This window comes from Dryas octopetala, chromosome 1 (assembly GCF_963921425.1).
Source record: "Dryas octopetala chromosome 1, drDryOcto1.1, whole genome shotgun sequence".
Lineage (NCBI taxonomy): Eukaryota > Viridiplantae > Streptophyta > Magnoliopsida > Rosales > Rosaceae > Dryas > Dryas octopetala.
Genome location: NC_141366.1, coordinates 22,861,374 through 22,889,022, shown reverse-complemented (window position 1 = coordinate 22,889,022; position 27,649 = coordinate 22,861,374). Strand labels below are relative to the sequence as shown.

Below are 27,649 nucleotides of genomic sequence, written 5' to 3'. Positions count from 1 at the left end.
CAAACGGCCTACGAAGCTCATCCTTTTGGCAGGGCTGCGGCGTGGTTGTGCGAGCTGGGCAGAGCGAGGTCGGGCGTCGGCGGCGTGGTCGGGCGTTGGGGCTGTGCGAGCTTGGCATGGTGGTGGGCGTGGCTGTGCGAGCTTGGCATGGTGGTGGGCGCGGGGAGGGTGGTGCAGCAGGGAGGAGAGAGAGAATGAGAGGGTAGTGCAGCAGGGAGGAGAGAGAGAGAATGAAAGGGTGGTGCAGGAGGGTGGCGCATACAGGGGGTGGTGCTGCCCACGGTGGCGGTGTTGCGCCGGTGTGTGCAAAAAGATGGGGTGTGTACGGGGGGGGGGGGGGGAGATGGGAATGGGGTGTGTGAGTGTGTAGGTGAGGGGAAGGCCAAAGTGGTCTTTTTCTTTGAGTTTTTTTTTTTTTTTTTTTTTCAGAAGAGGTGTGCAAAAAGATAAAAGAGGGTGTGCAAATAGCAGCCCTAAAAAAAAAACGTTAGCTCAAGATAAATTAGGAGAAAATTTTAGGGCGTCACAACCGGTTTTACGCTTTACATCCATTACTATTTTTACGACACTTCACCCGCTAGACTATGCATCGTCTACTTTACCCCATTCTGTCAAAAGTTACAGCTTTCGTTAGTGTTGCATACGTTAGACTTATGTGGTGCCACGTAACAAGAATAGATGTACACTAATAAAGACAAAAATGGTCTGAGACAAATAGCAACATGGTGCCACATATGTGCCATGTATGCAAACTAACAAAATTTGTAACTTTTTTTAATCGAATGGGATAAAGTCTTGGACGCTGCATAATCTGTAGGGTTAAGTAACTTAAGTGTCAATAAAAATAGTAAGGGGTAAAATGCAAAACCGGTTATAGTTTTGGGATAGTTTTTGTAATTAGCTCTTCAAAATAATATATACTTGCACAAAACCAATTCCACAATGCGGAAGCAGAGTTTGTTGCAGGATTTATTTTGTAAAATAGAATTACACCTATGATTTCGGGACAGGTAAATCATGCAATTGCATGGTTTGTAAAAGTTTGTGATAGAATCACATAGGAAAATCAAATATTGTCCAAACACATTTTACCAACTCCGGTTGGGCATGATGTAAACCTTTCCAAAGAGAATGTAAAAGAAATCAGAAGATAGCAAACCTGAATTTTCTTAATATTATAATAATATATAATATGTATTATATATATGAACAGCAGAATCACGATTACAATTTCTTAGGTTCAAGGTGCCATTCCAAAGAGTGTAAAAGAAATCAGAAGATAGCAAACCTGAATTTTCTTAATCTTATAATAATATATAATATGCCATATATATATGAACAGCATAATCAAATTTCGATTACAATTTCTTAGGTTCAAGATGCCATTCCATGGTTCTCGAGTATTATGTACTCATGGTTGATACATACAGCATCTATAAAGTCTTAAGCCTACAGCAGCAAACCTACTTTGTACAAGATCCGACTCCTCTATGAATGTGTGGATTTAACAGCTATGACAAGAATGTTTCATAACATCCAGAACGCAAATTGCTCCGTCATTCTTTTATTGAACTATGCTGGAAGGGCAAAAACAAAAATTTGTTCAGTTCCAGAAATAGGTAATATAAGAATAAAATGATCACACTGCCAGCCTACATACCCAGGCCGGCATAGAAAAGAGGCAGTCTCTACATTGACATAAGCACCCCCAAGAAATCAGTCATTATTTATTTTTTTTTTTTTAACTCAGGAACACCTCAGTTTGTAGAAATTATTTTTATTGCAACCTGTTCCCTAAATAACCAAGCCAAATTCATGAAGAAAATAAGCAATGAAATGCAAATACAAAACTTGATCTAACCTTCAGTCAGTATTGTGAGACTGGTCATGTTCGATAAACTCCAACGCATCTTCCTTCGAAACAACATTGACACGGCTCACCCTGTTTTTATGTGTGACACCATATATCTTGTCCGAAACTTTTACAAGCTCTTGCCGGAATGTTGTTGTTATAAATTGAGTATTTGCCCCGTCTGCCAGGCGTCGGATCATATCTATCAACAGGTAATTAAGGAACACCAATGGAAATAAAACTTTCAAAAAAGAATATCTGAAATAAATGCAGAGAAAGCACCCATTAAATGTATAGAAAGGATTAGCATTTTGAATATGGGCGCTGTTTCCTAAGTTCACCTTTGTCTTGTGCATCTCATCCAAAAAAAAAAAAAAAGACTGCATTTGTGCAGGCTTTGTTCATAAGGAAAAATCTATCCCCCAATTGATGTGCAGTACATTGGAACCTACAATCTGTATCCAGCATGTATCCTGCACAAAACTTGACAATGTGCCCTACGTAAACAAGCAAGGCAGGCATTTTTGAGATGCAAGCTACCTTTTTTGAAATCCTCACCATCCATCATGACTTGCAATAGATTTCGGCCCTCCAACTGCTCCCTGAATATGGATTATCATAATACCAAGCATGTCATCTAGTGTTCTCAGACATTCTCATTCTGTTACGACCCTCGTGAATAAATCATTATGATAGAGAGGCACATGCAAGGACATAAGTAAATTGCAACCCATCAGCATTAACCATTTATGCAGATTAATCTTTGAAAAGGGAACTACAAATGGAGACACCTACTGCTAGGAGACATACATTTGACCATGATGGAGACCCCTACAGTTGGCTGGCATATATTTGACCATGGTGTGGCGGTGGCTAAGGATCGGATATGAAAGGCTTTATGGTATATATCTCAGTAAAAAACTATTTAATCTGGGAGAGAAACAAAACACAAAACACAAAAAATATGACAGAAAGGATACTTCCAACAGCAGTTCTATACTGAGGATCCAGTGCTGCATCTATTTCATCGAAAAGATAAAAGGGAGCAGGATCACATCGCTGGATAGCAAAGATAAGTGTCAGCGCAACAACAGTCTTTTGACCCCCAGACAATTGCTTCATGGACTGAGTCTCCCCTTGCCCAGTAAAAGAAACCTGCCACAGAAAGAAGATTAAAAAAAAAAAATGCCATAACAAAATTACAGTGCTTGCCACTTTATATCACAAATAAGTACCACGGAGACGTCATTTTTTGTTAAAAAGAAAATATAGCTTCTGCAAGAAAGTACATACCTTCACTTTTACACCAATATATTTCTCAACTCTTCCCTCCAAATCTGCTTCACGAGGTCCATCCTCATCCTGATCATCATCACCATGGGGACCATCCTATGGAAAATATCACATGAAAATTAAGACATCTTTCAAGAAAACAGTACATAGATAATCTAACTGTGCCTCTGCTTTTTTGTTTTTGGGAAAAAAATTTATGTTCGTTCAAATAAAAAAATGTACTTTGTAAAACAACATTTATATGGTCTGAGTGTCTCTCAGCCACTGATCTAACATAGCTTCATTAATAAAATTTTCTTTCAGCTGTACTGGACCGGTAAACACAAAGCATCAAGCCAAGTCCATGCATCCCGGGATTGGACAGAAAGTGGACAAACTAAAGAGATGCAGTTCAACAATAAACCTTTTTCTTCATCATAACAAGGTGACCATGACCACCTTGCACAAGTTCGGAGAAAACTTCTCGAAAGTGTCTAGCAACTCCTTTAAAAGTACGTTCTATTGATTCATCCTTCCTTAGATCCAAAACAGATATAAGTTCTGCAATTTTCTGAAAATTTTGAAAAGACAATAAAGTCAAGATACCAAATGTTAGCCAACCATTAAGGAGGAAAAAAACAACAATAACAACAACTCAATACAAGAGATCTGATAGAGATTCTAGTGAGTTGATACCTCATCACCCGCATTCAGTTCAGCTTGCCTTTTCTGGAGTTCTTCTCGTTGTTCTGTAAAATTTACATACTGATCGAGTGCTTTCTTGTTGACATGACTAAATTGTTGCAGTTGCTCATTGCATCTGTGCAACATTTTATGCAACTCTTTGATGCTCCTTCGCTTATACCTAACATTTCCAAAGTAAGAGAACAAATAAATACAAACCTATCCAATTTTTTTACATCTTCACGTAAGAATAAACAAATATGAACCTAGCCAACTGTATGCATCAACATGATGAATTACAAACTAATAGCCCTAAAGGACCTAAGCTACTAGAGCTCTGGCTCAAGTAAAAGGTGGGGGGGGGGGGGGGGAAAGGGTGGCAGAAGAAGTGGTAAAAACTCTAAAGGATACAAATAATTTCAACAAATAGTAAATCTAGTCAATACCAAAATAGATGATGAGAATTTTGAGACCTAAAAGAGCTCCAGATATCAATTATTAGATAAAATTTCAAAATATAGACAGAAGTAATACGTTTCAAAAGCATCTGATGACAATGGACCCAATTCCCTGATTTTCTTTGAGTACTCTTCTTGTTTAGCAAGAAACATATTTCTTTTGCTCAATAGTTGCTCTAGCTCTTTGGCTTCATCCTGAAGTGTTCTCTCATAATTTTCTTCCAAATTCTGCATTCAGAAGTGATCATCTTAGCAGTGGCAACAAGCATTTCCAATCTAACAGTATATGAGGAATAGCGTTACCTTTAACTTGGTCTTTTCATCTTTAATTTTCCTGAGTTGCTTGGACTGGCCATCTATACTTTCAGAAACTCCTGATGAACAAAACTGTAGTCAAAACACGAGCAGAACTTAAAATTTCAGAACTGGACATTCGAAAAAAGCAGGTCAATCCTCTCACTTCTGAGCTGCTCGGTTGCATCTTCAACCAATAATCTAGCATCATTCAGTTCCTGGCTCTTTATTTCAGCTTCACCATGCAAATTGTCAGTCTCCACGGAAGATATTATGGCCTCTAGTTCTTGCTTCCGCCTCTTAAGGTTTGTGGTTAAATTAGTCTCAAGCTCTGCCTTTCTCGCTTCAGCCTGTAAAATGCATATGAGGAGACATTAGAATGAAATATGCACATAAGGACACAGAAAGGCATAGAACACTATATAACAATCAATTAACTATGTTTTGCTAACCTCAATGCGATCTGTCTTGCAAGTAATAAGCATCTCTTTAAGATCTGCTATTTCAGGGTTCAATCTTGAGAGAAGATCCTTCTCCTCTGGCGTTAAATGATCAATGAGATCTGTGCCCATTTCAGCACGCTTCATGGCCATACTGGCTCTAAGCTGATCAATTTGAGTCCGCACATCAGCAAGTGATTTTTCCTGCAAACCAGAGGGAAGAATATAAGTAGGAAGAACAGACAAATGATATAACAAACAGCTAGTAATTAATGATTCCACAGGCAATGCAATATGAAGTCATCTCAGTTCCCAAAAATACCTTATTCCCAAGAGCTTTAGAAATCAACTGTTTCTGCTTATTAGCATTATTAATGTCTTGCTTAAGCTGTTCCAGTTCTGATTTGTCATGGGTCCTCTTAGCATCAATTTTCTGCTGCTCAGTTAATTGATCTGTAATTTTCTGGTCTATCTGTGAGGTAAATTTAGTAAAAACAAGGCTTAAAACTATACATTGAAATATAGGACCATGAAGGAGTACAGAGTGACATTCATAAGAGAACTATATGGTAGTCTGACTATTAATTTTTTACCCTTACCATTCAATGCCACTATCTATCATTCAACATTTTGGGAATATATGCTAAAGCAAACACACAAGACACTAGACGTTTTATTCTATTTCCTTCTCAGACCTTTACCCAACGTAAATAGTAGTAGTTAAGAGTAAGAAAGATAATGTTTCAGCTAATGAAAAAAAAAAAAAAAAACCTCAAAAAACCTGTAATAGGATGCAGAGAAAACGTAACCCTGGAATTTATCCATCTCTTGAATTCAGCTTTAATTGTGTTCGTCTATTATTACAGGTAGATGACTAGATGTTTTCCAATACGGTTGATTTTTGTAAGGATGATTATTGAATGAGGACCTAACAAATGGCCCATTCGGATCATTGGATCGCACTGAGGGTTGGCCCACATGTGATCCCTTTAACTTCTAACCAAAAGGGATCCCTCTTTTGATATCTAGGGAAGCTTTTAGACTATTATATGCTTGGTAGGAATTCTTTGAGAAATAAGTTAATTGTTTACACATTCGTGTGGAGACGTATTGGTGTATGTGATAGGGCCTACTGATGATCATGGTAGGAGTAGGGCTCTAACCTTTAGGTATGACTGTTTATTGGGTAAGTGTCTCACTTGTGGTTTACCACTTGTGACCTATGGCTCCAATAAGATAAGTATAAGTTAAGTCCTACTAAGCCGCTAAGGTCTCTTGTTTTATATAGAAAAATATTAGTTTTTAAAATAAGGTTTAAGTTAATGCACGCAATGCATTTCATGCATGTAAGATATATATGTATGAGTATTATGTATTTCTTGTGGTTGTAGGTTTTGGGTGTGGTTGGGACACCTTTGTTTGGTTTGTAAGTTTTGGGTGGTTCTGTTTCTGTGTTTCCTACGGTTGTATGTTGTTTCTCCTTATTTGTCAGCTTGTGTCCTTGTTTTGTCCTTGTTTTTGTAGGCTGAGGTAGTCTCTTTTGTGGACAGCTGGTCCACTTTTGATTGTACTTTTTTTTTCCCCATTAATTCAAGTTTCACGTTTCCTATAAAAAAAAAAATAGTATTATGTATTGAAGCTTGTTTGTTTACTTGAAGCATGCTGTAGTTTACTTACTAAGTAATCTCATTAGTAATTTATTGTGATTAGGTAACAATGATGCTCTTCACACATAAACGAATTAGGCAGAGTTGGTAGAGCCGCAACCCCTTAGGGAGTTTAGGCTATTGGGATTATATTTATGCTTTTCTTAAGATAAGTTTCGATTTATGTTGGCAATTTTATTGCTAGGTGGTTCAAGTTTTATTTTGATTTAGTTTTTATTATTGTCAATTTTATGCAGTTATTTTAAATTATGGATTTTGAGGCAACAAAGTTCATGGTTTGGTTTTCAAAGAGTTTTATGTCCTGCTTTCAAACGTATGCATTTGGGGGGATCTAAATTAAAAGCGACAATGGCAAATAACTGCTGAGAAAGTATATGAAAGCATTCCAAAAGGATATCTTGAAGCATAAATCTGACTTTCTCCAGTTCTTCTTCCTTCATGTTGATAGATTTTGTGTTCTGAATAATTATAGTCATAAACTTCAATTTTGAGCGTCTATGGTCATAAAATCCTCCTGTCATACCACCCTTCTTACTGACTTGATCTCCTGTTGAGTATAAGTAGTGACTTGTCAAGATATTAGGAAAAATAATAATGTTATGCAACAAATAATGCACACAAAAGACTGCAGCTCTATGTAAACCTTCTAAAGTAATGCAGTCTAGACCATCAGTGCGAGCAACCCTTGTAGCCACATCCAGATCTCGACAAACAACTGTTCTTGCAAATACCTAAAAAAGATGAAAAATATAATTATGAAAGGTCATTCTTAACACTATTAGCAGTTTTCATTCAACAATGCTAAGATACCCATACAAATGGACATCATACAGTAAGCCTTCATACCTAGTAGAGAATCCATATTCCTCAAGTGAACCCACATACTTAAGAAGGTAGACCAACGAAATTTTGAACCTATTATCTATATGCAGCATGACTGCATGATACAATTTACCAAAAGTGAAGCCACTTAAGAAGTAGACCAACGAAATTTAAACCTCTATCTATATCAAGCATGATACAATATACCAAAAGTGAGACAACATTCCAAATATTTAGGTCAATCTAAATTATTTTTCCACCATTCACTCTGTTGGAAGCATAAGAACAAGAACAATTACATACCAGTGCTAAAAGACACCAATTAAATAATCCATGTGTGAAACAGATGTTACTTCTAATAAAATAACCAGTTTCTTTCTCTCACTATTGTCACAATCAATTTAGTCAGACTTTCCGGGCTCACTAAGTGCATTGCAAGCCTCTTGATCTAGAAGCAAATGAAGCCATTTTTGTAAGACACTAATTTAAAGTTGCAAAGAGTGCTCCTCCAACAAAATTCTGACATTGATTTGGAAATTTTCCCACATGCAGTGTTGTGGACTCTTTGCAAGGAGTGGAATAGACCGGATTTTAGGATAGAGAAGTTACTGTTGTGCGGTTCAAGAATTAAGTTTAGTCTTCTCTTTGAATGGTTCAATGTTAGAAATATTGGTAGTAGAGGTAGTTATTCAGAGTCCACCTTTAAAGCTGAAAATAGTGGTTCTACAACCAAGGATTTAACATCATAACTTCTCAGAAACCCACAACTCGATTACTAAAATTCTATCACAAATCAGACGGGGACCCAACAACAAGCAATGGTACAAGAAAGATAATCCAGGTAAAAGCTAACCTGAGCAAATGCCGGGCTATAGTTTGGAGAAAATTTTAATTTCTTCAACAGAGGAACCACATCTGAATTCTGTGGATAAGTTACTCGTGGAGCCCTCACCCTATTCAGAGGGATAAACGTAACCCTTCCACCTTTCAATGAATTAAGGTGCCTAATTATCTGAGTTGATATTTCATCATTTTCGACCACAACGTGAAATAAGCTGTTCAGGAAGAACAGACATCAAATTATATAACTTCAACTGCAAAGCAGCGAGGAAGGAAATTGCTAATAGATCATAACACCATTTAGTAGATATGGCAACAACTAAGAGATTATGTGTAGAAAGCTTAGACATTCTGAATACCTGTTACCAGCAGTAACCTCAACAGCAGTAAAAAACCTTTCATCACAATCAAGCAACTCAATAATTGGGCCAAATACCCCAGGAATATTATACTCTCTGCAGATCTTACGAACAGAATTTAGCCCTCTCCTCACATCCTGAAAGTATTACGGAAGTGAGATGATACATATAATAATACCCAAGGAACTCTTGCAAATCCAACTATTTTAAACAAGGAAAAGTGAGAAGAAAAAAGCTTATTATTTGAAAATGCATCAATGGAAAGCTACAATCAGAAGGTCATACATAATTAAAACAAAACAAAACAAGTTGAATCATAATTTAGAATAAAAATAATAATTATAACTTAGATTCTTTTCTGCACTTTTAACATAGAACAATAGCTTAAATTCTTCTCTACTTTCTAAACAGCCTTGAGAAGGTCTAAACTATTGTACCTTGTCATTGATAGGATGATTATTAGTAATTAAGCTTAATGTCTGATTGTTAGGCATTGAGCCTAAATTAAATCTGTTAAGCTTAATTTAAGGTCTGATTGTTTGGTTCAAGATAAGATTGTTTGATTAGCTTAATTCAAAGCACCCAAATAACCACCCGTGTATTAATATGTAATATGAAAATATGATGATTCCTTTCACCATTGCTCAATCTTTCTTTTCAACCCAATATCAGAGCAATATGCTCTTGAGACCTAAACCACTTCTTCCCTTACCCAAAAATTCTAGCAAATGGGCAATTTCTCTCTGGCTACTATGCCATAGAGTCCATTAAATCTCTAAAGACAGCTTTTCCTCAGCTATACAATATTTCTAGATAGATCTCAAGATGAGGTTATTGCAAGGATGGCAGTAACTACTACTTCACAATTAAGCTGAGAATATGGATTTAGAAGGTATTTAAGAGAAGCAGAAACCAGGGAGTTGGCTGAGTTGCAGCATACTGAAGGGAATAAGATTGCATGCTAGCAGAGAGGGCACGAGAAGATGGCACCTGGACTCTTCAGGGAAATTCTCAGTTAATTCCTATTTTCAAAGATTATGCAGCAATGTGAGTAGCTCAGTGTTTTATCCCTATTCTTCCATTTGGAAAGCAAAAGCACCTCAAAGGGGCAGTTATTGGGTTTTCTGGGGGCACATGGAAGGGTGAACACAATTGACAGACTCCAAAGGTGAAGACCTATGTGCTTGTCACCTCAGTGGTGCATTATGTGCAGAGCTAGATATGAAACTGGTGACCACCTGCTTATTCATTGTCTGGTAGCTTTGAGTTTATGGCAGAATTTGTGTAACGAAGAAAATATTAGCCGGGTTATTCCATCAGGGAGCGCAGCTTTGCTAGGAGAGGCAAAAGTTTTTCATACATTAACTTGACAGACCATGTTCAGCATATGAAAAGCTACAAAAGGTGAAGAAAGCAATTACTCACACCAGGAGTTGCATGATCAAGACTCTTTTCTGCCTTCTCAACTTCTGTTCTCAGCTTCTCAATTTCATTAGAAAGTTCAGTTTCTTTCTTCCACAGGGACCTACTCTCCCCCCCCAAAAATAAAAAATAAAAAACAATCAGATTGGAACAGTTATAACAAATTCATTTAAAATAGTAAGTGCAAAAGATCATACTTGCGCTCATTCTGCATCTTGTCCCTCTGTGCTTTTTGATGGCTGAACCCTTCATGTGACTGTGAGATGAGAGATTCCATAGTAGCAATTTCAGTTCTTCGAGACTCAATGTAGACATCCCGCTCGCTCAACTCAGCATTAAGCCGTTCAATTTCATCCCGAAGTTTTTGCTCCTAGAACATATAAGAGTAGATAAATAAATGAAGTAGATATGTTGTGCAAATAATAAATACAATATAGATGACTTGATAAATGTTGGAGATAAAGTAACTAGTAGCTTAAGCACATGGACAAAAGAGCTGGAAGGAGGAATGTCAAGTCAACTATTTTTTTAAAGGAAACTGATATGATTATATTAATGGAAATGATGATAAAATAACATAGTGAACCAGCATTCACCAAACTGAACACACAAACAAGGCAGCCTAAACAAAGCCAGAACAGAAAATAACACAACAAAACTCCAAAGCAGCAATCAAAGCACAGAACCCCAACAGAACCCTAAGAAACACAAACTGGTTCAGCAAACATCACAACAAAACTAATTCAGAACTCCCAAAGCGTGGGTAGTTGGCCTATGAAATATTTGGGCTTTCATTAGGTAATCCACATGCAGGGGGATCCGGTGTGGAGAAAATGGAAAAGAGGTTGGAAGGTTGGAAGGTTGGAATAAAGTGTTTCTATCTAGAGGAGGTATACTTACTTTTATTCAATCAGTCTTAAACACTGTGCCAACTTTTTACCTTTCTCCTTTTGGAATTCCAAGCACAGGCACTTAGAGATTAGAGAATTTAATGATGGATATTTTTTTCATAAGGGATAATCTAATAAGGGTTTTCTGTGGGAAGGTTTGGGTGAAGGGAGCAAGGAGCATTTGCTTGGATAGGATACTGCATCTCACTCTCTAGAAAATGGTGGTTTAGTGGTAGGCAAAATATGGCCTTTTTCGGGAAACGGTTGTGGAGTAGAAAGGATTCTATATCACAAGCTGTATAAGTAGATATAAGTTACAAGTCAATGAATGACTGGCATTCTAATATAGTGATTAGAGGCTCAAATCGCTTGAAAAAGAATTCAGCATACCTGTGCCATATTTGAAGAAAGAACTCGCTCAAGATCATCAATTTCCCTTTGGAGCCATTTGTCACGAGAAGCTTTACTTGAAAACTGGGTGGCACGACCTTGTTTTTGATAAAGTATGCTAAGCTGCTTCTCACGCTCCATTATTCTATTAACCAAAAGAACCAATTGTGAGCAAAGATACTAGCACCTATCACAAAGACTTCTCCATGTGTCAGAATAAATTCCCAACTTTTTGAGAGACTTGATAAAATATGTGTACAAACATACATTAATGTTACAAAACTATAGTTCAATCAAGTGAAGAAGACATACAATATTAGAAAACAGAAAAAATGAATTCTAAAAGTAAAAGCAAAACCAAGGAGGATGGGGGGCAGGGAAAGGTAGCATAGGCTGCACTTTTATAAAGAGGATAAAAGGTACATGGAAAGACGGACAAGACATCCATCAAAGGAAAGATAACAACAAACCAACATCAATACAGGCATACAGTCCCCCCCACCCCAACCTCAGAAATCCAGTTGTTTCTCTTTGTCTAAACAGTCCACAAAAATTCCAAAACTGCACAACGCCACAAAGTAGTAGCCTTCTTATTCGAATTAACCCCCATAGGAACCTCCACCAAGAAAGAGTAGCAATCTCTAGGAAACACACCCACCAAACCAAAAGCCTGAAGCAAGTTCACCCAAAACTGAGTGGTACAACAATGTAGAAAAGTATGGTAACTCTAAAGCACAAAGAGCACCAATGAGGCGACGAGCAAGTATTTGGTCTTCTTCTTTGGAGAAGATCACAGATGTTAATATTCCCATGGGCCACCATCCAAGAAAAAATCTGAATTGTAGTGGGGATAAGAGACTTCCAAATCATTCTATAAGGCTCAAAAGACGGGATCAGGGTTTTCTAGCAAGTAATGATAAAAAAGAAATAATGAATTACAAGAAACAATTCCCGAAGAAGAAGAGTTCCAAACACGTCTATCAGGTCTACTACGCAAAGAGACATTACTGATTTGGGACAAAAGATTTGAAAATTCTGCTACTTCTCTCTTATTTAACTTACACCTAAAAGTCAACTCCCAAAAAACATAAGTATAGAGAAGAGAGGAAACCACGGATAATATCACAGCAAAATGGTTATGGGACACCCGATATAAATGATGGGAATAAAGATTCAAAAGGAAAACTCTCCTAGTCAAACATCTTCCCAAAATCTAATTCTAGAACCATTCCCCACCACCAACTTGGACCACAAGATGAAAGAAGGAAATCATTGAGAAATGAATTTCCAAGGACCACGAAACACACCTCGCTCTAGAATCCTAGAGTCCCACCCACTAGACTACAAACCAGACTCTCACTTGGAATAACAGAACACCAGAATGAATCCTGCTTGCCGTGCTCGGAGGAAATCTCCACAACCATTTACCGAAAAGAGCTATATTCCTAAGCATTAAGTTCCCAATCAATAACCCCCATTTTAGTTTAAGATTTTTCTCTCGACTCCAAAACATTCTATAATTCATTACCTGGACCTACTTACCTACTTAAATTTATTAACCTATAATTTTACCCAGTGTAGTGAGTAGAGGGAGAAGGCAGAGGGGTAGGCACTTGGAATTAGTGTGCAAATAAACAAAGAATTTGTCTAAAGAGAAAGACTCGATGAACAAATTAATTTTTGTATAATGAGCTACACATGAATGTTATGAATATTCATGACATTGTGAAAAGAGAATGAAATTATATATTTACAATGGGATGAAACGGAACTACGGAAGAACCTTCACAAGCTGATGTGTTAATTTTTATAATATCAACTTTCCTATGGACATACCCTTTTGTTATCTCCTTCTCCTTCATGGCTTGATTCTCATACAGTGGATTTATTTTCTCAAGTTCATCCATTGATTCCTGAATTTCTTTCTGCAGACTCTGCATCTGTTTCATAGCATCTTCCTGGAAGCATGTAAACATCAACATAAGCAGCATTTATGTCCCACCTATCATGGAAACAAATAATACAAAAAGAAAAAGAAGAAAAAAACCCACTGCAGAGAACATAATTGGAATATTACTTTGGCTCGGAAGTTTCCAGACATCTTTTCCTGCAAATCATTGACATCAAGCTCAAGCTCTGTGTGTTTCTTTATTGCTTCTGTTCTTCGTTTTTCTATTGCTTCTTTCTCTTTACTTAAAGATTGAAGCTCTTTTGTGAGATCCTTCAAAGCCTTGTCTAAGTCCTTGGACTTTTCATGGGCATCCAGCACACTATTATACATCTTCGTTGACGTTTCAGAAACCTTGTTTCGAGCATCTTCCACCTGAATCAAGGTGAAAATAATGAAGATTTACGGATAAAGGTCAGCATTGCGTATGTCTTTGTACAGAGAGAGAAGGGGGGTGGGGGAGAAAGAGAGATTTTGGACACATAATACATATCAGGGACAGTTGTTATTGTGGTACTTCCAAAACAGTTTCCATATTAGTTTACTGTATTACCATCAAACCGAAGCTTTTTTCTCTGTTCTACTAATTATTCAAACTCCCTTAACAGAATAATCACCATAACACAATTGTTCATCTCTTTGAAGATGTAGAGTGAAAGGAGCACAAACACTTCAGAGGGAACCATTTATGTGCCAGACATGCACTGGACATCAAACATGCCCCCACAGTTGTAAAAGGAAACTAGCCAAAAGTTGTGGATAACCAGACACTAAATACTTGTATATTTACCCTGACTTCAAAAGTTACTATCTTTTTCCAAGTACACGCCCAATGTTGACTTAATATCTCAGTTCTTTTTTGCCACAAAGCTGTATGATCCTCATATTTTACTATTTGGATAATAAATTAAAATTACGTGGGAGAAAAAGAGAAAGAGGTCAAAGGAGTAAGAGGCATCCATGTAGCGTAAACAATATCATATGACACAGGAAATCAATTTGAGTCGTTGAGATCAAAAGACTTCTATGTGTTACCATCCTTCAAGGAACAAAGACACTTATTTCAGACAAGGATCAACTCTGAACAATGCGTATAGTTCAATTTCACATATTCCTGCCACTACGAACTCAAATATTTCATAATGAAGCTCTTATCTACCCATAGAGCAACAATCAAAAACAGATGAAAAACCAATAAGGACCTCTAGAAATTTTGTCCCTTCATTCTCATCAGTCAATGATCATCACATCTTATATGTGCATTAAATGTCCATCACATATGCTACTCCTTATGTACAATTAATCATCTGTACTTGGACCACATTACAATGTAAATACACACCCAGCCCACTAGGGGCTATTTACATAAATATAGCCCTTCCCCTCTTTTTTTGTACACAGGTCTCGCAATGTGCACATTTATCTCCCCATATGACAATAACAAAACAAGCACAAAAAAGAGTAAAGGCTTTGATCAACTTTTTCTTCTCCTCCTCTCTATCAATGCATGCAATAATATGCAATTGCGTGCACTTCCAAATTATGATCCCCACAGAGTTTAAAACAATAAATAATACAAAATAACACTACTCGAGCAATGAGAACAAAAACAATGTGACGTTAACATGGCCTAGAATCTAGCATCAACTAACCTCTGCCAGTTTTTGGCGAGCATCCTGAAGTTCCTTGTCATATATAGTGTATTCCAAAGATTTTCGCTGCTTGTCAAGCTGCTGATACTTTCTCAGTTCCTCTTTCTCTTCATCCAGCTCCTTTAATCTCTCGTCCAAGTACTGAACAACTTGAATTATCTGCTTTCTTTTGTTTCCTGATTAGTAAAGAAAAAAGAAAGTGTAAGAAAGCATATATAACACACCAGGAGCAACCGACGTAATAATAATGACTTGCCAGTTTCCTGCATAATTTTCAAACTTTCTCGACGTCTCTCCTCATACACTCGAGTACCACCAATTTCCTTCAGTAAATCCAGTCGTTCAGAGTCTTTCATCAGTGTCAACATCGCTATCTATGAAACAGTCCACAAAATAAAAAGATAAACAAAATGTTAATCTTCAAGCATACTAAAACAATAACAATGAAGTTCAAACAAGTAGAAAAATCTTACCTTTCCTTGCTGCACAACATAATAAGGATTGGAGCGAGAGAACCCAGCACTTTCAAGTAAATTCATAACCTCGGTTTTTCTGAAAATAAAGTTATCTTCTTTCATTCAACAAAAACCATGGAAAGGGATCTAATAATTAAACAGTGTAATATACAGCACATTAAATTTGTTTTCAAAAAATTATACACTCACGTAATATGCTTTCCATCCAAGAAATACTCATCCTTCTTCAAACCTATTGTTCTTCGCAAACGCACTTCATCCTTATCAACCTATCAAGAAGTGATGCAAAAGGGAAAATGAGAAGTATAACCCATATAAGCAAACATGCCAAATGCCTCAATTTATGTTGAAGAGGTGGAGAAGAAAGCTGGAACTTGAAAAAAAAAAAACACTAGTCCATACAAGCAAGCATGCAATATCCCTAGGGTCTGTTATGCAATATCCGTAGCGGTTATCCCTAGGGGCTCTTATGCTTTGCTTTGTGACAAAACTTAAGGCATTGTGAAGAAATAAGAAAGCAAAAACTTTATGGGGGTGCATGGTGTAAGCAATTTTTTGGGTCATTTTGATGGAGCAAATTAGGAGGATGTTGGAGGACTATAAAGGAGTGGAAGAGTATCAGATTTTGGTCAGCTTTGTGGGCATGATCTTCAGAATTTGGGGGGGGGGCTTCTTTTCCTGATATCAGGATAGATTTGAAATCTGCTGTAAGTTAGTGTTTCAGTTAGGGGATTGCATTGTTCTGATTTAGGGGGTGGCATTATGTTTTAGATGTAAGAGGTACTGCTGATGTGGAAACCTTGTCCACAATCTGTACTTTATTGTTTCCATTTTAATAAAATATTAGTTTTTTTTTGTACCGAAAAGTTATCAGTTTCTTGTCAAAAAAAAAAAAACAAACAAACAAACAAACAAAACAAAAGCAGGTATTTAATATCCCCATTTGTGTGTGTGCGCTTTTTTTAAAAGAAAGAAATAAACTTTTTCAAGCGCAAGCACATTGTGGTATGGTCCTAGAGACGCAAAATCCATGCACCAACAAAAATGGAAAAACATGATTAGGTGGCCCAGAGACCACTCACACACAAAAGATGTGTCACAACAATCTTTGAAAGTGATGTAATTTGCGTTGAATGACCACAAACAACGACTAGACGGTAGCACCTTTAAGCAAAGTTCCCATATTCATAAGAAAAAGACAACATATGTGTGCGCGTAGAGAGCAAGAGGAAGACTAGAAGAGAGGAAGGGAGAGCTAGAGAGTGGAGCAGGGGTGAGAGAGAGAGAGAGATGCTATTCAAGCTCATGAAATACTGAAAGGAAAAAAGGGAAAAAGGGAAAAAAAATAGTCACAAAAAAAGACTGACGTGATATAATAGAAAATATTACCGGGATTCGATTGTCAGAATTATCAAAGACAATCTCCACAAACGCAGATAAGACTTGGTGCCCTGCACCTTCCTGTTCAATTATGAAATAGAGTATATTGAATTAAAAATGTTTATTAAGCAAGTGATTCAACAGGATGGCTTGAAAACAAAAATAAACATTGGTGATACATACATGGAGTAGAGCATGCCTATCCTCACTCCGAAGGTTATGGAAAAGATCACTTAGTACAAACCGAATTGCTACACACACAAAAAAAAAACATATTTCAAATCCAACAAAATTTGAGAAGGTAAATGTTAATATTTCCCCAAAGGAAAAATACCAACTAAAGGAAAAAAAACCACTGCAATGATCATTTTGTGCTTTCACTTACCATGGAAGAAGTTCGTCTTTCCAGACCCATTAGCACCAACTGCAGTAGAACATGGTTGAAATAGATAGGGAATTTTATAAGCAAACATAATAGAAAATGCCATCGCGAAAGAAGTAAAGCCAGATACAGACATACCATTGACATTTTTATTTTACTGGAGAAAATCTCCAACACAGATATACCTACTTTTAAAGGAAATGGAAAAGTATAAAAATAGACAAAATATTGATACTAGAATTTGCAGTGTGATCCCTCTATGGTTGTAAGAGATTCATTTCTTCTCACAAATTCTTAATTACATCAGATGCTCATACACACAAGATTATATATTATGCTACGAAGTTGCACAACGGTCAAAATCAAGTCTTTTTCCATAAAAACATATTAGTCCATAAATTTTCAAATTTTCTAGATAAAAATATAAAATGTATTAGATATGATGAAGTGGTTAGCAAAGTACAAGACAATAAGTTAATCGATAACCCAAACCAAGGATGCAAAATTTGATAATTTGAGCTGATTAGTACTATAGTGTACATGCCAATTTCAAAGACCAGTGTGAAACCCTTGAAAGGAAGAACCGTAATTTGTTTCAACTCTGATACTGAACCTTTTTTATTAGTCAATTTTATTCACAACAAGAACCAAGAAGAATAAAAAAGAACAAAACTTTTTGGCACAAAAGTATCAAGAGAAGGGCTGCTGTGATCCAAAAAGATAGTGTGAGCAGAATGGAAAGCTTAAAAATACTGATTGGAACCTCCACAATAACAAAACATCTCTTGTTCCTTTCCCTGCATATACACCATCCTGAAGGTAAGGAAACCATTCGCCAACAATCACAAAACTCCCTTTTCATCCTATAACCCATCCAGAGCCATAAGAAATCCACCATGGAGCCAAGCATCATCCACTTCACCATTAAAAAGTAATTCAAGAAGACCACAACTCTTTTTTTTAAGAAATAGAAACTTCTATTTAAAAAGTAAGAGAACAAGGAGGATGGACAAGATGTCCATCAAAAACAAATCTATCAACACATCATAGACAAACAATATAAATTTAGCTCAAAACTCCACTCCCCCCCCAATCGCCTAAAATGCTTTGACATTGATACCCAAAAAGAAACCAAAAATCTAATTCTATCCTACAGAAAATCCACTAATTCCACTGTATCTCCAAAAGCCTATTATTTCTCCTCCACCAAACAGCCGAACATAGAGGCCAAAACCTCACATCTTGAAAGAGTGATAACCTTTTTGGTGGTTCCAATAAGGACCCAAGTAATTTTCCACCATTAAGGAATAGCAACTCTGATAAACTTCACCTTCTCTCTTCCCACTTCCGGCCCTTTCACTAACTGAAACTCCTTTGCCTTCTCCATTAACCTGATTAAAACATCCACTACTAATGTCAATAAGAAAGGCGAAAGTGGGTCACCTTGGCTTAGACCTCTTGATGCCCCAAACTTTCCCCTTGGCCTCCCATCTATCATGATGGAGAAATTTTCAGATTTTAAACTTTCCCCTTGCTTTCTCCATAAGACTTCTCGTCAACTTCCAGGATAATAATCTTCTGCCCAATCCTGAAATCCCTGGAATAGTGTTTGTATGTTCTCTCTCTCTAGCTCTCCTCCCCCTCCCCCTCCCCCTCCCCCATTGGTTTCTCTCTAATACACCATTTGATAACAATGAACGTTTTAATTTCATTGTGCAGCAGGTGTTTTAATAATTTGCATGTCCACTTCACAAAGCATATGCTAATCAATATATTAAAAAAAATATAATAAACTTTTCGACCATACAGATGACACCAGCAAAGAAAGAACAAACACCAAAGAAAATCAAAAAATGCAATTGCAAGGAAGGATATTATTACCAACACAATTAATTTTTGGACTGAAGGGCTCAGTAGCAACTTGTTCCTTGTAGCTCTTAAATCCTTCAATTATAACCTAATTCAGGACCGCAAATAACAATAAATTATTAGAAAAAACAAAAACTCCAAAAATGAATAGAACGTTACACTATAGATGTCACTCAGAGAAACAAAGTAACAGTACTCCACCTATCACCAACTCACCTGCTTAATGTACATGTTGAAATCACCAGACTATCAACCTCTGCGAGAAAATCTAAAAAAAAAAAAAAAGTTCGAAAAAAAAACACGTCAGTGGCTTATTTGGAATTGGCCTATTTAGGAAAGCCAAACCATGGATTTGACACTGCAGAGGCCAATGCCAAATCCACGAAACCAAACAGGGCCTTCGTGACCGAAACTAAAGCACACAACCACCGCAGAGAGAGTGAAGGTAGTGAACTGAACCCAAACCCTAACTATACCCAATCCATATATACGCAGTCTACCAAAAATGAAATTTAACTTCAATAATGGAAAAATTGAAGCTCGGAGTTAGTTCTAGGGTTTCAAACACAGCCAAACTATATATTGCTTCTGAATTTGGGGCAAAGCTTTGAAAAAAATGAGAGACTTACCAGTTGAAGCTGCCAATTCAGTTCATGTGTTGCACAGTAGGAGAGAGACGGAGAGAGAGAGAGAGTAGCAGTAGAGTAAAGGAGGACTCCGAGTCTTTTCCTTCTAAGTTTTCCGTTGCTGGGGTGGTGCGCAGGTTAAGCAGTAACTTTTAGCGCAGATCGAAAGGAAGTAAAAGGCGGCAAACGTGAAATTTTGGGGAGTTTTTTTCTTCAAAAAGCATGAGTATGTATCGGAAAATGAAAATCATTAATTCGAATCCGATTCGAATCCCATCCGAATCCGACCTACGATATAGATTTATTCCAAATGGGTGTGCCGCTACCCAAATTTTTCATTTACATTCCCTATCTTTTAATAAAAATATAATTTTCAATTTTATTCTAAGGTAAATTGACATTTTAAGGACTTAAACATTTAATTTTAAAAAATAAAATTAACTTGAACTTATATCCAACATCAATTATCCACTCACATTTCCACTCAACTCTCTATCAAATAGTGTAACAAGTTTAATATTGACGAATAGATAGTTAAAATGTGGTTTGGGAATCTTTAAATGAAGTATTTTCATCATTTCTTTGAGTTTTAATAGACTAAATATTTATTTTCAAAAACTGAAATCGCAACATATTCGGCACACCAGAGCCGAACATGTTATGAGTCGTTCGGCAATAACACACCGAACAGTATTGTTCATTCAGCCATAAACTAACGAACACTTCTAGGAAATTAAAAAAATAAAAGTGTTTGGTGGTTGCCAATTGAACATCCTTCTACACTTTCAATTGTGCGCTGCCGAACATCCTTTCACCCGTTCGGTTGTGCAGCGCTGAACATTGTTCTACTTATTTGGTGAATCCGTGCGGAACAAAATTCGAAAAAAAATTTCAAAACCCTCCCCTTTGTGCTAAAGTTTGACATTAAACAATTAGGATTCAAACTATTACAGTTCTAAAATAAATTATTTGATGTAAGGGCAATGGGTGGTGAGGTGTTGGGTGTTGGTTGGTGATGATGGTGATGGTGTTGAGTGTGTTGTTGGGTATAAAGAGTAGGAATAGGTTGGGTTTTAGTAAGGGTATTTTTCGATAAAATGTTGGGTGTACTAATAAATTTTTAAACTTTTTAAATTGAAAGTGAGTATAAAGAGTGTGTTGGACTACTGATAAAAAAGTTGTGTCCAAATAGCGGCACCCTAATCTAATTGTAATTCGAATTCGATAACCCGTATGGATCAAATATAGATTTAAGCTAATCGATCCGAATTAATATAAAATATAGTTTATTTTCATTTGGTTATAAATATGAGGCAGATTCGTGGCATTACATTTTTAACACAAGTTTTGACACTATTTAAATGGATCATATTCCATGTAAGATTTCAATTATCTGAACCGTCTAATATTTAGGCTTTCACTAAAAAATCATCCTTGCAAAAAATTAAGTAAACTGGAAACTATATATTCATCTACAAATATTAAATGGTCATCATTTCAAATTGTTTATTTGTTTGATCAAAATTAGATAGCCCAATAGGTTTCGATTTACCTAATTTTTTGCAATGATGATTCTTTAATAAAGACCTAAAAAATAAATGGTTCAGGTTATTGAAATTGAAATCATATATGGAGTGGGCCTCATTTAAATATTGTGTCAAAAATAGAATGTCACATATCCTTCTCCTATAAATATTATATATATAGAGAGAGAAATTCTATTATACCCAACACTCTCCATTTTTTACCCAACAAAATTATTGACCATTAATTGACTATTATATCCCACAATGAAATGACCATCAAGGACAAATTATGTTTAGAATAAAAATCTCAATTTTTTTCCACACCCAACAACCCCGGATTTTCGCTTTACTTTGCTTATTCACTTGTTGATAGGTTTTTTTATTGGTGGTTATGTGTTCCTGACAAGTTGCTTGAGAATCCTAGGGTTCTTTGTGCTCTTTGTAGGATTCAAAAGCTTAAGATTTTTGGACAAACAAGCCTCATTTCATCAACCTCACTCTCAAAACCAATTTCAAATCCTAAACAATTTTTTTCCTCATCTCATCCAAACAAGTTTTTTTAGACGAATAGACAGTGAAATCGTTATTTGGGAGCCTCCAAATGGGGTATGTGTGCATATTTTTCCTTTCTTTTTTTCTGTAATTTTTCGTGCATATGACGCTTTCGAAAATTTCTGTTTTGCGTTTCATTCGGTGGACCAGTACAAAACACAATAACAAATTTCGATGGGTTCCAACCGAATGGGCCATTCGACAGGCAGTCACCAAACAACATACTCACATTCGGTTGGCATCTACCAAACAACTCACAAGTAATCAAAACTCTCTCACCGAATACACATATGATGCAAGTATTTTTGGAATCATTCAGTGGAAGTGTTTCAATCTACTAAATTAATTCGGTGGTTGGCTACCGAATACTATCCTCATATTCGGCATACCAGTACCGAAGGAATCCCTCCGCCATAAATACCCATAAACCGCATTTACTTGCAAAAACTCAAATTATTGTTTTAAAATTCATACAAAAACATCATATTTATCAACAAATTTGAAAAATCAATCCAACAAAATTAGAAAAGATGTTTGATTTATCTAATTGATAGAAAAATGAGAATATTTGGGGCTACCACCGTTTGTAAAATAAACGGTTTGCTTAGCAAGCAATGGCGGTGGGTGGTTGCGCCAGAAGGGAGGGATTACATCGGCAAGCAGCGGCGGGTCCTGGGTGCGCTGGGTATGGCTAGGCTCAATCGTTCGCTGCTTGCTATTTCGATGGAGGGGTTGCTTGTATAGAGTTGGGTGTTTGGTAATATTCGTTATGAGAGTTATTTTGAGTAAGAAAATAAATTTCAATTTTATGTTGGGTAATAAAAAATGAAGGTATAATAGTCAATTAGGTTGGGTATAATACGAAAATGAAGAAATTAAAAAATTAATGTTGGGTAAGAAAAGAAAATGGATAATAGCCACCACTAGCACCTTTGCATGATGCGTTTACGATTTTAGCACCCAACACTAAATTTTGCAAAAATAACACTTTTTGCACATGAATTGTCCCAAATGCCCCTTGCATTTTCTTGTTATTACTTTTTGTCATTGAACCATGTTTGACCACAAAAATAATATTGAAAGAATTAAAAATTAAAAACAAAAAACAAATTAATTTATAATCTTTCTATAAATTTTTCCTTTGGGTTTGCTTGAATCAAAATGAACCCAGCTGCTGTAACTCTGGGTTTGCTTTAATTTTTGCTCTAGGTTTGCTTGAATCAAAATGGACCCAATCGCTGCAACTCTGGGTTTGCTTGAATCACCACGCTCAAAACGTTTTTACGATTTTAGCACCCAACACTAAATTTTGCAAAAATAACACTTTCTGGACATGAATTGTCCCAAATGCCCCTTGCATTTTCTTGTTATTACTTTTTGTCATTGAACCATGTTTGACCACAAAAATAATATTGAAAGAATTAAAAATTAAAAACAAAAAACAAATTAATTTATAATCTCTCTATAAATTTTTCCTTTGGGTTTGCTTGAATCAAAATGAACCCAGCTGCTGTAACTCTGAGTTTGCTTTAATTTTTGCTCTAGGTTTGCTTGAATCAAAATGGTCCCAATCGCTGCAACTCTGGGTTTGCTTGAATCACCACGCTCAAAACGTTAAACCTCTCTTACAACCCCTTTTATCCTGGTCGGATCCCGCCAGAGCTCGATACCTTGACCAACCTCCAGGTCCTCTGGCTCATCGAGACCAACTTAATCACCAATAGGTGGTGGTGGTCTTCTTCTTCTTCACAAATTTCCAGCGCCGAGCGCTTGGTGTCGTAGCCGAGTTGCTAGGTATTGCCATTTTCTTCTTCCATGGTCCTCTATATTTTGGTCAATGTCAATTATATGGTCGACATTTTATTATGGTCAACAACGACCAATGTATTAATTATGGTCGACAAAGACCAATATATTAATTATGGTCGACAATTCACTACCAAATTGTTGTTAGGCTAAGGGGTTTGTTGTTGTTGTTGGGCTGAGGATGGTGGTGGGTTTGAGAGGATGAAGATGATGAAGATCGAGATTGAGAGGGGGAACAAGGTATTTTGCTGCAAGACATAAAAGAGAGCGAGAGGGAAAGAGAGAAAGAAAGAGATGGAGAGAGAGAGAAAGAGGTGGAGGAAGAGGAAGTGGTCGGCGGCAAAGTGGTGGGTGGTTTGGACACTGTAACTGTGGGTAGGTGGGAGGAAGAAGACACGAGCTTGGTGGGAGTTTTGGTTGATCATAATAAGTTAAGTGTAAAAGATAAATTTTTATTAAAGAAAATTAAATGCAGATTGGTGAGGGTTTGAATTGAAATTTGATTTGATTGCAAAGGGCATTTGGGATAATTCGTGTCCAAAAAGGCAAAAGTGTTATTTCCGCAAAGATTAGTATTAGGTGATAAAATTGTAAACGGATCATGCAAAGGTGCTATTAGCGACTGTTTTCCAAAGAAAATTATTGAGTATAAATAGAATTTCCCATATATATAATAGTAATTTGAATTTTTTATACATTATAAATATCTAAATTATTTTACTCATTAAAAAAACACTTTCAATTTATTTAAAATTTACATGTCAAAGTAAATGATTAAAAAATTGCCCAAAACACCTGATAACTTTTTGACATTATGTCTGCCAAAACCAAGGTTAAGTGGATAATTAATCAAAAGATATGTTTTAAAACTTTCCAGCTTCTCTGTGTCACTGACTCATTGGAAGTTGTAGAAATTAAAACACTTTTGCTCTTAGACTCTAATAATAGCATGTTTACTAATCCGTAATCGAGTTAGGAGGAGTTAGAATCCGGATTTCCATTGAAGTTGTTTACTAAATTATTTGAAATCATAATATAAATGCTATTGATTATATATAAGCTGTTTACTAATTCACTTGAATCGGAATTGAAACCAATTTGATTACTAAAATGCCTTTGTTCTAAATAAATATTTTATATGCTAGTGAATGGGCAAACTTGGAATTGTAGAAATAATGTGAGGGTATAATGGGAAAAAAAATGGACTCCTAATTGGTTGTTTCTCCAACAATCAGAATACTACCCATCACCCAAGAATCCAATTTCTCCAAAATAAGGAGTTGAATTTTTGATATCATGTGGGCCCCACTTGTGTTTTTATTCTTATATGGTTAGTAAACACATGAGTAATCCGTAATCGGCATCCAAGTCCTTATTTTGATTCCGATTACGGATTAGTAAACATGTCATAAAGACTTTCAGTCCTAGACTCTCCAATCCCACACGACCAACATAAGACTTACAAGACCCTTTCTTGAAGCTTCCATCCACAAATTAAATCCAATATGCTCCTACAAAACCCAATCGATCTGCCTCTATTGACAAAACCCAAGAATCCACATCCTTATTGTTCAAATTCAAAACAAAAAAGAAACTTCTTATTAATTCACAACCTCACAGGTATGTCAATTATCTCTGGAAATTTGTTCCTTCTTTTTTTTTTCTAAGAAAATTATGATTGATTGTTGTAGTGTCATTGATTATATGGGCTTTTAAATTTGTTTAATCAAATATTCATGCTTTATTTTCTTTTCTTCTGTTCTTATGTTAATTGTTATTTCGTGATTTTCTGATTCATAGGATGGTTGAAGATTAAGGAAGACAGATGATGACGGAAATGTTATAGAAGCTAGTGAAAGATTCACCTCCAGCTTCAAGTTCTCCCAACAGAAGGAAGTTGACATCTAGGGTATGGCTGTAATTTGATAAATTTAAAGGGCTAAACGAGAATGTAATTGCAAAGTGTAAGCACGTAGGGAATTTGTGGGGTGAAAGGGGACTGATAAAGGAACTAGCTAGCCACCCACTTAAAGAGTCACTTGACTAGGTGTATTGGGAGAAATAGTAGAGATGTTGGAGAAATTATTATGTGTAACCGATACACTGCCACGTGGTATAATCAATCCAACGTGTCATAATATGACTGAATGTTATTAATATTATACCCTACTAATATAAATATACCGTCTAATAATACTTTTACACGTTGAATTGGTTACACCACGTGGCGGTGTATCGGATACACCCAATAATTTTTCAAGATATTGGTCAAGAATTGTTAACAGTGACAAAAGATGCTACAAAATCTATTACCGTCCTTAAAAACCATAAGTTTGACCAAGATATAAGTATGTTGGATTTTGCTAAAATGATTATTAAGCATAATTATCTGTTCAATATGGTTGAACATGAATATTTTAAAATATTTTTGAATATTCTTCAACTAATGTTTAAGCTTAATTGTGATAGGAAATACAATAAGGTTTGATATCCTTTAAAGTTTACAAGAAAGAAAATGAGAAGTTGTATAATTTCTTTGAACAGATTTTGGTAGTCACTTGTGATGCCCCAAAACCCAAGTACCTCACAACAACACCTACTTTGAGAACACCTGAGGCTATAACACTAATATCTCAAGTATTATAATCCCAAATATTCTCAAAATAGGAATAGGTTAAACCTTTGAATTTAAATAAAACGTGTTGGATAAAAGTTTTTATTGCCAGCAAAAATAAATAATTTAAATAAAACATTTTTTGATAAATAATCAACTCACCAAGGTTACGTAAAAGACAAAAGTAACCTGGATAAACACATGCATAAAGATGTTAATGTTACAAAATGATACCAACCTAAGGATAAATAGTAGATGTTCAAATTTATATACAAGTCAAAGATATAGAACACAACAAAAGTCGCAAAAGATCATCAACAACATTGACCTACCCAAGAAAGGATCTAAACCAAATAAATACTGGAGCCGAAAAAAAGCAAGGCTGTGCCCTTAATCCAAGTCGTCAACCAGAATGTGATCTATACTCAAAGAGCACAGTAGAGGGTAAACATCACATATGTTCATAACTTTCCCTTAGGGGACTTTGACTAGCTAGGTTTAAAAATAGTGTTGAAAATATTTACTACTGATTAGCCAGTGAAAAACGTTGGAAATAAGCACAAACACAAAACAGAACATCAGTATCAGTTATTGAAACCAACTGTGACATGACTGACCTCGAGATCCACCTTGAATCCTAAGATGGCCATGTGGGGTCCAACATCGATCATATAGACATTGGGCCCATTAACTTGGACTACCCTTGAGTTTAAAATAGGGAAGTCAGTTAAAGGGAAAATTCTACGAAAAGAATTGAACTATTTCCACCTGTAAAACATGAAGAAAACACTTTTATTTAATAGCAGCCACCCCAACCACAATCCAAAAGGTCTCAGACCCGTCAATACAATAATATTACCACAATTCAAGTTCACCCTAGCATGGGTTATCAGAAGAATAACTAGATAGATTTTGAATCAAAAACTCTGTAATGTCTCGGAAAAAATATATATATATATATATTTTGCTGGCTGGACACGTAAAAGTCCAGCAACTTCTTCACTTAGATATTTTTAGGTGACTTCTTCTAATTGGTTTTGTGTGTGTATGTGTGAGCTTGTGAATGGCTGAGTTTTATGTGAGAGGAGGAAGATGCCGATCAATATTAACTCAAGGATTGAGTATCCTTATCAACCTATTGAATATATTTTTGATCAATGGTGAAGATTGTTTTTAGAGTTATGAGTCACCACTAGAACCTTTGATCAATGTTGACAATTGTTTTTAGAGAGGTGAGTCACCACTTAGTAAAGAGTAGTCATAACAATGGCATAACTAGAGGAGCCAACTAAATGGTTATTTGAACCAAGAAGTTGGCTATAAATAAGAGGCTTGTATGTGAGTTAAGAGCACTCGTACGTAACAACAAAAATAGAGAAAGAGAGAGAGAGAGAGAGAGAGAGAGAGAGAGAGAGAGAGAGAGAGAGA

General features: G+C 36.1%; 1 protein-coding gene across 1 annotated transcript; it reads right to left on the bottom strand.

Annotated features, from left to right (window-relative positions):
- Positions 1 to 1,282: 1,282 nt before the first annotated feature.
- On the bottom strand, positions 1,283 to 19,978 carry TTN7 (Structural maintenance of chromosomes (SMC) family protein). Its single transcript, XM_086249543.1, has 30 exons — positions 19,727 to 19,978; positions 19,314 to 19,365; positions 19,110 to 19,185; positions 17,232 to 17,270; positions 17,030 to 17,097; positions 16,856 to 16,927; positions 15,656 to 15,735; positions 15,464 to 15,542; positions 15,247 to 15,364; positions 14,991 to 15,166; positions 13,468 to 13,713; positions 13,227 to 13,348; positions 11,391 to 11,535; positions 10,308 to 10,480; positions 10,114 to 10,213; positions 8,689 to 8,825; positions 8,343 to 8,544; positions 7,311 to 7,398; positions 7,065 to 7,214; positions 5,323 to 5,474; positions 5,013 to 5,204; positions 4,727 to 4,910; positions 4,570 to 4,640; positions 4,343 to 4,494; positions 3,821 to 3,989; positions 3,549 to 3,695; positions 3,146 to 3,241; positions 2,833 to 3,007; positions 1,862 to 2,054; positions 1,283 to 1,577 (listed from the first exon to the last, which is right to left on the bottom strand). Exons 2-29 carry the CDS (start codon positions 19,326 to 19,328, stop codon positions 1,864 to 1,866), a joined length of 3,615 nt encoding a protein of 1,204 aa, XP_086105669.1. The 5' UTR covers positions 19,329 to 19,365; positions 19,727 to 19,978; the 3' UTR covers positions 1,283 to 1,577; positions 1,862 to 1,863.
- Positions 19,979 to 27,649: the final 7,671 nt, after the last annotated feature.